We start from the raw sequence: 14,624 nt of genomic DNA on the forward strand, positions 1-14,624 counted from the left end.
TTTAGGATTTTTAAACTAGTGAATTTGTTTTAATTGTAAAAAGGTCCTATAATCAAACATCTAGATATATATGTAATTACCCCAAACCAAGCACCTTGAATTATGTGCTTGCTTCCTTTTATATTTAATAGTGGGCAAAGGAACAAATAATGAAAAACCTTTTAGATACAAGGTTATAATTTTAATAAACAATTATATTTTAACCCTGGTAACACTGGCTAAATAAATCCACACACTGATGACATTGTTAGGGTATGTGAACACTTGAGTTGCGAGCGCGAATTCTACATCTGGGTCATCGTTCGCGTGCACCGCTGTTGCTTTGACGTTCGCGAGGACAGTCTTTGTGTTCACGTAATGCATGTTTAAAGGGAACCCGAACATCTGGAAAATATATAAATATCACTTTTGTGTCAAGAAATTTGATATAAATATATATATTCAAAAAATATTTTAATAATAGCCATTATAATATTTAAAATGACGCGCATTACAACCTACCCATAACAGTACCAAAAAGGTGAATTTTTTTAAGACTTACTTTATAAGAAATCATAAGTTTTTTTAATCTGTGACCGGGTTCTGGCCTCGGATCCGTCGAGTTGAACGACCAATACTCCCACTGCGGTAATGTTTCCCGCAGTAACGTACAACAGTATCTGTTTAAAAAAAACATCACATTATAATTTCAATTAAAAATCACAAAAAAGTATTTATCACACAGTAATGGGTACAGATTTTTTTTTCTTTTTTTGTGGCCCCCGCTATCAGGGGCCTCTCGTACCCCTATCATTGTTGGGACAGGGACTTTACGGGCAATTTATTTTTTCACATAGTTATTTATTATTTCTATTCTCTCCTTTCGTTCTTCACATATTCTTTCAATCTATTCTTTCATGCCACATTTCTGCTATCTTTCCCTTTTAATCTGTGACCTTTCATTCCGCCCTCATTACATGTTACATTTTATCTTTATTTCTTTTCGTTTACATTTTTATCACATTTTGAGTTACATTTTATCACATTTTTTCTTATTGTTTTATTTAACAATTTTCTTATTTTCTTTAATTTTTTTTTTGTATCACTTTTTTAATTATTTCCTTGCAGTATGAGAGGAATTCTTCCCTAGTATCCTTTCCGCCTATCAGGGAGGCAATGGGTACAGATTATAACGATCATGCACAGACATCATATCCAGTATTTTAATAGCGAGCTACATTGCATCATCAACGGCGCATTGAAAAGGGAAATTCCACAGAAATATAATTCTTTATATACCTCGGGGAAAAGAAAGCGCGCTCTCTCTCGTTTCACATCAGGGTTACCAATGTGGGATTCTTCCTAAAGCGGGGAGATCTTAGGAGGTCATAACAATAAGAAGTTGCAGATTTAAAACTGAAAATAATGTTGTCGTCGGCCAACCGGGCGTCGAAAAGTATTGTAGCGCTCTCTTTCACCCTATGTATATAAAGAATTTTATTTCTGTGGAATTCCCCTTTTCGAGGCGTCGCTAACGATGACTTAATGTAGCTCCCACAGCATTATAGCATTGCATACGTAAAAGTCGATTTCATTAAATAAATAAATCTTTCTTTAGCAATGTATAAGTTTTTACAATACGATCCAAGATAATATTCTAAAAACTCCTGTTGCAAGATTAAAAAAAAAAGTTTATTTATGCTTAGGGTTATCACACTAAATAACTTCAAAGAAGATAGCAAACTTGAAGTTTGTCAAGTGTCTTTTTTAGTTTGTTACATTTATTTCTCTTCTATTGACTTACGTCTTTTTACTTTTTATTACTCTTCCGACTATCTTCCTACAGTACTCTTAGAAAGATCAGGCGTCGCTTCTGGCTAACCAGCGAGGTGATGTTACGTTCCTCTATGCTTTTCTGCAACTGAAACTGGTAATCTTGTCGCGCCAAATACGGGACGAACCTAGACAACCTGTGTTATACATACCTGTTCCAAATAGTCTTTGTTCTAGGACGCCATTTTTGGACTTTGCTTCGGATCTTAGATTCCAGAACATCCTGTAATCTGTCTACTTGGGAAGGCGCGCTGTAAAGGCTCGCGTCCGTTAACACCTGTGTTTCAACTACTCTAGGATTGCCAAACACCTGGAATAATAAAGAGATAAAAAAGATAGATTAACACACCTGTAGGAGCTACGTTATGTCATTATCAGCGGCGCATCGAAAAGGGGAATTCCACAGAAATATAATTCTTTATATACATCGTGCGAAAGAGGGCGCTTTACAATATTTCTCGATTTGTGATTGGCTGTCGACTTTTATTAGTCGAACATTGTTTTTATAGTTTTAAATCGTTAAAAATACGGGCGAAGCTCAAATGGTTGGCCACACTTCTACTTCAAACTTCTTGTTGTTATAATCTCGGAACTCTAACGGCCCAAGGAAGAATCCAATTGCAAGTGGAGATAGCTGAAACTGAAATAAAATACTATTGTGTTAATAAAACCGCAGGTCTGTACCATATGGAACACTATCACGGAATACCTGTATTGACAAAGTTACATTGCCATTGTTACATCTACCGGAATAATATCTCGAGGGGTTCCCAGCTGCGTATCACACGGGTGGCCCGTTGTAACGACAACTACCAACTCGTGTCCTTTTTCTTTAAACAAGACTAATACAGTAATACCCCGCTTTACGCGACCCCGTTATACGCGGTTTCACTATAACGCGAATTGCAAATTTCGCGGTCAAATGCCTCGAATTACGCGAAAGAGTGCATATAAATATAATGTAGTCATCAACTTCTCTATGGTGTCTTGACCATCTGTCAAACAATTTAAAACAGTGTTGGATGTTATGAACGTATTTTACAAGAACGTAAACAAAACCTTACCCAAATGACAATAGATGTATTTTTCCGTAAAAATTTATAAAGTGATTGATTAAAATGATTTGTATATTTTTGTAATAATTTTTGACTATGTTTAAGCATACCTCGTTATACGCGAATTTCAGGTAACGCGATTTTTTTTTGGAACGTATCCCTCGTGTAAAGTGGGGTATTACTGTATTAAATATTATTTTAATCAAAAAGTAAGATGAAATTGTCTTTTAAAACTCTCGGGCATTAGTAAGGCGGGATTTTTTTTCTTAGGTTGGTAACACTGTCTATAACATTTGCTAAGTGCCTGTTTTTCAAAAGTTGGAATACCTTTCGACTTAACTTAAACCATGTTAAAGAGTGTTTTGTGTTTCAATTGGTGCCAAAATCGCATAATTTTTTTGAAAAAAAAAGCGTCAAAAACTATGTTTATTTGGCTTCGTACGACTTCTAGTTATTCAGCAAACTCAAACGACCAATGCGAGGACTCCGTTTTGACACGATTGAAGAAATACAGCCCGAATCCAAGGTCTTGAAGGCTTTACCGGAAAAAAAATTATACCGTTTCAAGGACTAGGAAAAGCGTTGTCAAAAGTGCGTTTTATTAGACACGGATTATTTTAAATGGGATTAAATTGATTCTTAATTTACATTTATGAACAAATTCATCTTACTCTGATCACAGTATTATATCTCTTTGCTTGAAGTGTAGTGTTGAACGGAACTCATAGGCTTACAATTATGAGTTACATCAGTACAAATTTAAATAATTAAAGTCGCCCCACTATTTCACTTATACTGTGGAGTTTCTTTGTAGGAGTACCAAGCATTTCGACTCAAACTTTCTGGGCCACACAGCACGAGTATGGAACGATCTGCCGGCTTCCTTATATCCCGAGAAATATAACCCAGGTCTCTTCGGGGTCAGAGTGAATAGGTAGAAGGTATAAAAGAGCAAAACGAAAGATATTGTGAAAGACGAAAGTAAAGAATGGAAGATATTGTGACACGTGAAAGAGAGTGAATAATGAAGAAGATACTGAAAAAATTATTGAATAATAAAATCCCTGATTCCAATAAGATAATAGAATAGGTACCCACTAAGCCGTACTTCAAAAAGAACGACATCGTCGCTTTCCATCGGGCTAGTTGGTGATCAAAGGAGGAGAAAAAAAGCTTTAAAAAATATCGACATGACTCTATCGTAAATTCATTTTTTTTAACAATAATATATATAAGAATAATCTTAGATAATTACTACTTACTTGCCGCCAATCGGAAGTCTTGGAAAAATTGAAGGAAACACATTCGCAATCCAACGAAGACTGTATATTAACCCATATCTATAAAAAAGGTATACATGAGATGTTATTCTATAACTATTCGTTCGATCAGACGCGGGGAACTCCCGTATTTCGACTCATTCAGCCTACCGTCAGTCCAACTCGGCGTAAATACCGCGTCATGTATTATAATTTATTAACGTGCACTTCAGAATATAAGCCTCTAGGAGCTTTCCAATAGCACTAATTGTCTGCTGGCATCGTCTTTCGACTTTAATAAAATTGTCTATTCAGCTAGTAGCTGAACGTCTACTTCGGAAGACTAAGGACCCAGCTATCATTTGGTTTGAACGTGGCTTACCCACTGTTACCTCAATTTGCCTCTACGGACCTTCTGAATTGTGTGTCACAGATAATATATATGGCTATAGTATGAGACATAAAATTAAAAAAAAAAAACAAGTCGATTAAGCGAACGGTATACAATACCCGGCGATAAATATTTTACATCGACTTATGGAAAGAGACAATCGGCTAATTTCGGTTTCAGAGTCAGAGTGAACTGGTACATATAGAGTAAGAGATACTGTTAAGAATGAAAGAGGTAAAAATTTATAAAGGTAGAGAAAGAGAGGGTATCTCAAATTAAGATAGAGGAACGAATAAAAAAAGAACCGCTACGTACATCCCTGGTAGGAGAAAGTGAGTTTGGTCATGTCTGCTTAAGATATTATCACAGAAATGTAAAGAAGGTGAAATATAAAAAAGGTAGTAATAAGTTTGGAAAATTTTTGTGTTTCAAATAAATAAATAGATTTATTTAATGGAATCAGGGGGTTACCTTGCGGTCCAAGTCCATCCTAAGTAAGAAAAGGACCAATATTTAACACACGTGTTGCACCCCTCCACGGGCATCTTCAGGAGTTATTTTACACCGATTAGTGCCAAACACAGAGACGGACTCTGTGTTTGGCACGTGTTATGTGAATTAACGGTGGCAGTTGTGTAAATCGCATTGTTTGCCGCATACGCATTTATCAGCGGGCTGGCGGGCGGTGCACTTTGTTGCACGACTACCACTGCATGTGCGGAAGTGGCTAAATATTGGTCCTTTTCTTAAATAGATTTAATTAAAACCAAAACGTAAATGAACACAATTTCGCAAGACTGGCAAAACGTCACATAGGACAGAGACAATGTTCTACGAAGACTAAATTAGCCGATTGTCTCTTTCAATAAGTCGATGTGCAATATTTATCGCCGGGTACTGTATGTGTCTGAACGCAACGCTGCACTAGGCCAATCGCTTGAATAGCACTTAGTGTAAAATTAGTTTCTGCATCTCAACACTAGATGGCGTGATCAGTAGATTGTAACGCAGTATCGATATGTTCATACAATGACACCTCGTCTGATTTTTAAATTCAATAATTTTTATGTTAACTTACTCTCCGGTGTTTTATTTCAGCGTCAACAAAATAGTCCTTCGAGACGGATTTTAATCAGCTACCATGGAAGCAGTATATGCGAATGTTGAGATGCAGGAACTAATCGAACATTTAGAATTATCATTCGAGGATCGATATTGACACACTTCACCTTTTTCTGTTGCTATTACCAAAATACCTGGAGAATAACATACTTAAGTGTGATAACTCACATTGTCAGTATCGAAGACATAGAGTGCAGTTTTCAGAGGACAAGCAACATCCCTCAACTCGAAGCGCTCTCCCGTCACCGCGTCGAACACATGCCACACAAAATCTTCGCTCCTCTTAAACAACCCTCTCTTCACAGCATGGTCCACGACAGTTATATACCTGCGCGTGACCAGATCGTATTTGGCCAACACGTAAGTACTTAACCCTCGCGGTAATGCAACTCCGTTTATCACCCAACATTTGATGCCTAGACGGAGAAAATAGCTGGCCAAAAGTATTGTATGGTCTATTGGCGATCCGTATCCAACTCTCAGTAATTCCTGAAAAATGTGAAATCTGAAATATATTGAGTTATAAAGTACCGTTGGTTGCCTAAGCGCTACAGAATGTTAAACGCCTTAAGGGTAACAATGTTCCAGTCCAACTGATCAAAAGATTTTCCGGTAGATTTTTTCTTAAGGTCCGTTGAGTTGAACGGAGGAATATCAAGGCTTTCACGAAGGGTCACGTGTCTACGCCTCTTAGATTCAAATCGTGAACAGTACCTGAGCAAGTGTTGAAGAGTCTACTGCAGAGCTCGAGAACGGAACAATCTACCGGCTTTCATATTCCATGAGAAATATAAAGCTCTCCCGAAGCTCTCCAGGGTCACAGTGAACAGGTACATATAGAGTGAGAGATACTGCCAAGAATGAAAGAGGTAAAAATTTTGTGAAGGTAGAGAAAGAGAGGGTAGTTCAAATTAAGATAGAGGAACGAATAAAAAAAGAACCGGTACGTACGTCATAGGTAGGAGAAAGTGAGATTCGTCATGTCTGCTTAAGATATTGTCACAGAAATATAAAGGATGTGAAATATAAAAAAACGTATTAATAAGTTTGGAGAAGTTTTGTGTTTTAAATAAATGAATAGATTTATTTAATGGATCAGGCGTTGCCTTGCGGAAGTCCATCCTACATAAGAAAAGGACCAATATTTAGCACACGTGTTTCACCTCTCCACGGGCATCTTCAGGAGTTATTTTACACCGATTAGTGCCAAGAACAGAGACGGACTCTGTGTTTGGCACGTGTTATGTGAATTAGCGGTGGCAGTTGTGTAATTCGCATTGTTTGCCGCATACGCATTTATCAGCGGGCTGGCGGGCGGTGCACTTTGTTGCACGACTACCACTGCATGTGCGGAAGTGGCTAAATATTGGTCCATTTCTTAAATAGATTTAATTAAAACCAAAACGTAAATGAAGACAATTGTATTAACTCACCAAACCTGTCAGAGTTACAATCTGTGCATCTATAACTTCATATGTTGGAATTAAAGATACATATCTAAGACATATGTTGACCATCTTCATAAATTTAATGTCTTCATTTCTCCAATTGGATAATTGTGTATCGTTATGCATTGGTGTCATTTCCGCAAGAGGAGAATCTGCACCATCTCTCACTTTGTCACTACTCTTGGATGAAGAGCTTTTCGAAAGCACTGAACTCTTGGACGTCGCTGATCCTGATTCTTTTGGATTCTTCGGAAAACATTCAAAGTCTGGTAAATTTATCGGTTGTAGGAAATCTGTTACGCATTTATTTCTTCCAAAACTATCAACGTAAGTCAGTGATATGCTTCTCAAAGGGAACATGTTCAGATATTCCGTTAGGAAGGCATTTATTTGATTTATAGTGCGATCATCTGATACATAAGGTACAGGTTGGCTATACGGTTGAACACCGCCGAGGTGAGATAAGCTGGTAGAGATATGTAGTGTAAGGAATGAAATGTCTTTTTTCATCATCTCTTTTACATCCGGTATGAGTGTCTTAATTTCCTTTGTCGTTGGATTCTCATAACCGATCAATAATGGCGGAGATATTAATTTAAATGTACCGCGGAACTGAAAGAAAGATTCGTAATAAGTTCTATTGCACAAATCGTATATATTAAAGTATAAAGTACAAACATAACGCTCAACTGTTAACCATCACGCCTCGACCGTCAGTACGTTTTAAATGAAGAGATATCAAGTACTTTGATAATGTAACAAAATATATTAATGTAACAACTTGTGAAACACAAACTGTAATAATATAGCAAACTGTGATAGTGTAACAAACTGTAATAATGTAGCAAACTGTGATAGTGTAACAAACTGTGATAGTGTAATAAACTATAGTCTAGGAACGAAGATGGGAAAGGAATGTGATGCACGGAAGACGATTTGAAGGTCTTCACCTTTATAGATAGATAGAGATTGTTAATTGTGAATGACAGAAGGAAAATATAATATAAGAGATTGTAAGGGATGAACGTAAGTGTAAAGTAAGGCCCCTAGGAAGAATCGCACACATGCGAATCTTTTTCTAACTTAAATAATAAAAAGTAAACTAAAAACTACTTACTGTTCCCAAACTAAGCACAGTGGTAATAGGTATTAGAAGTGACCCCAACCAGCGACTACAACGCTGGTACTGGACGCTTCGACTGTTCGAAGCGTCCGTCAACCCCTCTGTCTTCAAATTTACTTTACATTCATCGTATACATTCACATGGATCGGTGAGAAGGGAGTGAATCTGTTAAAAGGAATAAATGTCACTTCAAATATATTACAAACTGGCGGCAGTTGGTCACAGCCAAGAGTATATCAGTGATGAGAAAAAGCCTTCTTCAAATTTCGTAACAATACACATGCAAAGAAACCTTAAGAAATCTTCAAGTATTTACAATGTCGCTTGACGGCGCAAAGATGTAGTTTCTTATGTCAATTATAAATTTCATAAAAAAAGATTCGAATCAAAAGTAATGTAGTATTTAAACAAATCGCACAAAACACTACCAACCAACCCACAATAGTACTGCATTTTCAGGATATACAGTACATCATGCACAGAGCTTCTAGTAATCGATAAAAGATGGCGTTCGGGAATCTGTAACTTCGATCGACCTCGATAGATGGCGCTATTTGTCACGGGTAGTCATACAAGAACTCTGCTCAGTTATTTGATTCAACATATCATTAATATATACATTTGTAACTAATAAAAAAATATACTATGATTAAAATTAATACTGTACTTGGCTCTGATCTTTATGGTCTGGTTCCAGGAAGGACAGCATCCTATTCCCGGAGCAGTTTGACCAGTGACACCATGGTAACTCAATTTAACAAATGGACGTAATTGACGCAGTTTAAAACCTGGAAAAATATTGAATAATATATAACAATTTATCTCGTATTTTTTTAAAACATACCTTTTTAACAACCTTCGTGTTTTATCGCCCTATTGCCGAGGTTTTTGTACTGACAGACGTCACACGTCAAACAAAGGGAGAGTAATTGCCTTGTTAACAGATGAACTAACTTCGTGTTATGACTAAAGTGAAAGAGATATTTGACTTATACAACCAATCATAATTTCTTCTTTACAACCAATCACAAGTGGCGTTTGTGTAAGAGCGACAGAAGAGGTGTGCGACAAAGAAAGGTATGCATAAATACGAACGCTTCTAGTTTTGTAACGCGCAGTAATCTATGCATCCGGTTGTTGCCGCTACATATAAATTTTGAGAACATTTCGTGAATTTTAGACCATAATTAAGTTTTCTTTTGAAAATAATATAAAAATACATTTGTGCATTGACGAATAAATTTCAAAAGAATATATCATTAAAAGGTCTTCAACCAGATCTTCTGGGACATTTCTCATTGGACGTTGAAATTTTTCAAAGAACTCCTGCAAGTCAGTTCCTATTGGAATTGCCGATATTTCACCTCTTATTATTTACTTTAATGTAACAAGGTTTTCGAAAAGTTACAAATGATTGCTCCAAAGATATTCCCATAAAAAACAGTCACAAGGCAATAAATCCTCTAAAGGAATTCGTTGTGGCCATTCAATATCACCCATCCTTGATGTGACTTTTCTTTGGAACATTTCATGTTCGACCTGCTGGCATAAGAATTGTGAGAAATGACTCCATACTACTGTAATTAAGACATGGAGATTTATTGAACTAAAAGTTCGGCTTTACGAAGTTATTTAAAAAACAAAACTAAACTTCATAATGACTCATCCTGTAGTTTTAATAATACGGTGTGTAAATATCTAAATCATCTGTCATCAAGACTCATCAAGACATCTTTCCATCTCACACGGGTACTGCAAACAGCACCAGCACCGTTTTAAAATAATCGATAACGAGACTTGGCCATGTGACGACTCCACAGTACAGACTTTTCATCACTTACTCAGACACTACTACCGATTCGAATCCAAAAGAAGTAACCACGTGACCCTATGTGAAAACCTTAATATACCTCCGTTCAACTTACCGGACCTTCTCAAGAAAAAATCTACAGCAGAATCTTTTGATGAGTTGGCCCGGCACATTGTCCTAAACCTCAAGGCATTTAATGGTCTGTAGCGCTTGGGCAGCGACTTCAAATAAAATAATGTACCAACTAATATATATTTGGGCCAAACTTCCAAATTATGTACTTAATATGTTATAAATTTTAGCTGTATTTACCTATAAGAGAAAATTGTAAATAATTATAAAGCGCTATCGTGTCTCGCAGCTGGGAGAAGAAAATTCCGTACCAAATAGCAGCAACCCTCTCCCAACTGTCCAAAAGCGAAAAAAAATATTGTAAAAAAACATAATAAAGTGTCTCAATAATGTTACCTGCTATTCTATCAGCATCTTCCTCATCATTATCCGCTAATATATCCGCAGCTCTGTCCGGTAAGTTGAACGCTCTCAGCACCGTTATTTGGATTTCCTGATCTTTCGTAAAACACTCGTTCAGTAATTGTTGTCTCGTCACAAAATAGGACACTGAGAGTTTTAACAGATTTACTTCGTTCGACAAAAGACCCCTGAAAGTTTGTATTTGCATTTTAACTTTTATAATCTCTGGTCACAACAGGCGAAGCGATTTTCTTATATAAAAATATATATTAGTCGGTGCCAAACCAATTGAACAGTAGTAACGACTGAGACTTGCAGTTGTAGGTCGCGGGGATTCTCAATATACAATCTTATATAATTAACACTTTTATTACATAGTGTTGCCACTGCACAAAAGTTTTCAGCGGATGCACAGCAGCGACCTCTGCCAACCATAATGCCACACTGCAATCGCCAACCCGCCTACTAAGCGTGGCGATTATGGTAGTACCCCCATATATATCTTTGTTAGATGCGTATAGTGGGTGACTATATGATGCACTGGTTGTTGAGCGTAGATGGATATCTGTAAGTTATATTGTTGGGCGTAAATAATGACGCACCGGTTGCAAAAGAAAGAGACGGTAGTCACGTAAACCGCCAAAGCATCCAGATCTTTTAATACCTTATTAATGCTGTTAGCTGAATTTAAAAAGATTTTCCAATTGTGACGTATTGGTAGTTTGTAAAGCTGACATCACTATTTAAAAAAAAAAAACACCATCGATGCTGCCTCTCTGACATATTTATAATTGAATTTAGAACAATAAACAGATTTAGAAAATTTAATTGTAAAGGCTGAAAAAAAAACTACAAAGGCCATTTCTTAAATTTTAACAATTAAATCCCTTGGTTGATTCTTTATAGCTGTTTTTAAACCAATCATTACTACAAAAGGAATAATAATGGCGATCATCTGTCACTTTAATGTCAGTTATTTCGATTTTTTTTATTTTATCTGTAAATTTCTCCAACTATTGGAAAGAGACAATGGACTAATTACGGCTTCGTAGAGCGTTATCTCTGTCGCACGAAATACAACGTCAGACGAAACGTCACATAGGTAGTGTGGGACAGAGATAGTGCTCTACCAAGCCGAAATTAGCCGAATGTCTCTTTCTAAAGGTCGATGTGCAATATTTATCGTCGGCTACTGTAAATATAAAATTTTCCCTGTTTATTTTGAATGTCGTATTTGTAAAAGTAATTCCTATTTCAATCTGCATAAAATTACGAAATTATTTTTAAATTTAATCAAAGAAAAATATCATATGGGCAAAAGATTAATGTGTATCCGTACCTTAGGCTTAAATCTTTAAAATCCTTAACGACGTCCTTGTGGGTTTTCTGTAAAAGAAATTCATTCACTGTCTTCTGTAACTTTTCATTCAACTTCTGAACATACTTCATACCCATGTATCTCTGCAGATCTATAGGTTCCATATCTATATCGTCTTCGAAATTTTGAATATTTATTTTTGATTCGTTGCTATCATATAAACAGTTCAATTGTTCAGTTGATATTTGACTTGGTATTAAAGGCACTAATTTGTTCTCAATATTAACAAAACCACCATTATTCCTCAAGTGTAGTAATTTTAATCTGATACTAGCGCCATCTGCATCCTCCACTGGGAATGTAAAATCTTCCCTTACTCTAGTTCTAATAATACTTTGCAAAGCATTTGCTATCGTTTCATCTTCTTCTACATTTCTATCGTAAATGTAATTAATAATATTTATTAAATTATTAACGTCAGGTTTATCAGAGCCTTGTAAATAACGTTTGATATCTCTTTCTATCCGAACTGAATCTAGTATTGCTTCGCGAGTGTTTTCACTAAATTTCTCATTCCACCCTAGTTTTATATTAACGTTACAAGCCGTGAACAATTTGCCTTTAAACATGTTACCACTTTTTAATCTTACTTTATTTTCAACGGCAATATCTTTTATTCCGTGACCACTTCCAACGTGCTTACTATTTGGATAAATATTCAGATCGTAAGTGAAAACAAAATGTGTATATTCAGCGACATTCATGTTCTTTTTAATTTCTTCAATGTTCACTTTAACACACGATACATTTAGGTCGTTTTCATATAAAAAGATTTGAAGAATTTTATTCTTCGGTAATATTTGAACGGAGAAAGTTTCTGATATTTCCAAATTAAATAATGGATCTTTGCAAGTATATAATTCAGACTCGCATACAAAAACATCATCGACGAATATTTTAAAATAGTAATCGTGTGCTACTATCACTTGTACAGGTCTTAATAATTCTCTCATTGTTTCCTTATTGCATTCTAAAATTATTTCAACTTTATCTTTAGCCAGTATTTTCTCAATTACCGCTTCAGTTTTTATTTTTAATTCATCCTCATTTATTTCTAGTTTCGGTCTGTTTATTTTTTTTTTGTCAATATTATTTTCGTTTAATCTGTTCTTAGCTTCTTTATACTCTGTGTACGCCTTTGCGTATTCCAATTCGATTTTATCAAGCATATCTGAATATTCTGCCTCAAATATGTCATTCCACTTTTTCTTATAATTATTGTCGCCATCAGATGTTTTTTTAATATTAAGATAATAATTTATTTCTGTTTTACCAGTCTTCTCCCTTACCATTTCTACATCAGACCACAGTGAAATCAGTTTATGGATAACATCCTTATGCTTTTTTAATAAATCAAAGTATATATCTTTATTGTGAAAAAGTTGTTCTGTATACTTTAAGAGTGTTTTATCGAATCTAACTTTTTCCTTGTTGTTGTTAGTAATTTTGAGCAGCTGTTCTCTTAGGTTATTTTTAGTCTCTCTGCTTATTTTAATATTTCTTGATATTTCTTTTATCTTTGTTTGTATAGATAAATATTCATCGTAATGCTCTATTAATTTTGCTAGAAGCAACGTTTCCAAAGAGAACATGTGATGATGAATGAATTTGAGATTTTGTATTTCAAAATCAAGAAACTTTTTAGTTTGATCTGTATTGTCAGCAGCAGTACATTCAGTTGCTAGATCTTCAAACATTATCGGTTCCACGTACAATACGTTTATAGGAAAATCCTTAACGAGGGTATTCTCTAGAATTTTCGGAAAAATCGGTCTAAGATTTGTAAGAGGCGTCTTAAAGCTTGTCCTGCATTAAAATATTTATGTGTTCAGTAATATAAACTACATTTTATTATAAAAATCAGTCATATTTATTTGAACAAAATAATGACTTTGTACTCAAACCTTCGCTTTAAGCTTTTATTTATCATTGTTAAAAAAAATAAAGTTAAATATTTTGGGATATTTATAACATGTGTGTAAACGATTTGTCTCTGGTATTGTGTTCATGTTATACAGCAAAAGAGCAATGTAAAATATAGGAAATCAATAATAATAATAATTAATAAATTAATAGATTAGATTAATAGAGCAAAAGTAATAATATTTACCCACGTTCGACGTCATGCGATCGAAAAACTTTTTTTAATTCAATATTTCTGTGACATAATCTTTCCCAGCCATTATCATGATTTATTAACTCTATAACATTTTCACATATCAATGGGGCTGTTAATGCAAGTTCCGTTTTGATAATGTCCATAATATTTGGATTCTCTTTATTTTTATCCTTCTTCTTTTTACGTTTAACTTTATCTCTAGTTTTAACTTCATGCTGTGTGAAAAAATCATATGGATCTATATGTTGTATAGAGGGTTTGGCTGAAAACGTGGATTCTTTTTGAATAGTATTTTGTTTAATTTCATGATATTCTTCGGAATCACTTCCACTATTTGAATAAGTTCGATATGACTTTAATTTAATTTCATTCATTATTTTCTAATTCTTCTTTTAGGCTTGTTTATTTCAAACTTTTATTTGAAAACATCGAGGATAAATAGTTGTGTTGGTATAGCAACCATGTCTCTAACAACATTGACAATTACTGAATACTGAATAACGTACCCGAATAAAAAAAAGACGAAGGACAATAATGAACATGTCTATGTTTTATAATCATTACCTCAAAATTGTTCTTAATTTGCTTAATAATTAATATTTAATATTTTTTAAATTATATGTTTTTATAGT

At 34.9% G+C, this 14,624-nt stretch overlaps 1 protein-coding gene across 1 annotated transcript; it reads right to left on the reverse strand.

Annotated features, from left to right (window-relative positions):
• Positions 1–192: 192 nt before the first annotated feature.
• On the reverse strand, positions 193–14,366 carry Cc2d2a (Coiled-coil and C2 domain containing 2A). Its single transcript, XM_068762638.1, has 11 exons — positions 13,984–14,366; positions 11,835–13,679; positions 10,490–10,683; positions 8,879–8,999; positions 8,205–8,376; positions 7,073–7,699; positions 5,808–6,128; positions 4,130–4,207; positions 1,965–2,122; positions 542–659; positions 193–384 (listed from the first exon to the last, which is right to left on the reverse strand). The coding sequence occupies exons 1-11, from the start codon at positions 14,364–14,366 to the stop codon at positions 193–195; spliced, it is 4,209 nt and encodes a 1,402-aa protein (XP_068618739.1).
• Positions 14,367–14,624: the final 258 nt, after the last annotated feature.

Source organism: Battus philenor, unplaced genomic scaffold (assembly GCF_028537555.1).
Source record: "Battus philenor isolate CCGP_79_NKW_IND1 unplaced genomic scaffold, ilBatPhil1.0.hap1 SCAF_16, whole genome shotgun sequence".
NCBI classification, from domain to species: Eukaryota; Metazoa; Arthropoda; class Insecta; order Lepidoptera; family Papilionidae; genus Battus; species Battus philenor.

What these genes read in the sequence shown, in the direction of transcription:
- Cc2d2a (XM_068762638.1), bottom strand. Translation starts at nt 14,366, where the DNA reads ATGAATGAAATTAAATTAAAGTCATATCGAACTTATTCAAATAGTGGA. An exon ending in TCGCATGACGTCGAACGTGG is followed by an intron (nt 13,680 to 13,983) that starts GTAAATATTATT and finishes ATTTTAATGCAG; the next exon opens with GACAAGCTTTAAGACGCCTC. An exon ending in AGATGCTGATAGAATAGCAG is followed by an intron (nt 9,000 to 10,489) that starts GTAACATTATTG and finishes ATATTTTTCCAG; the next exon opens with GTTTTAAACTGCGTCAATTA.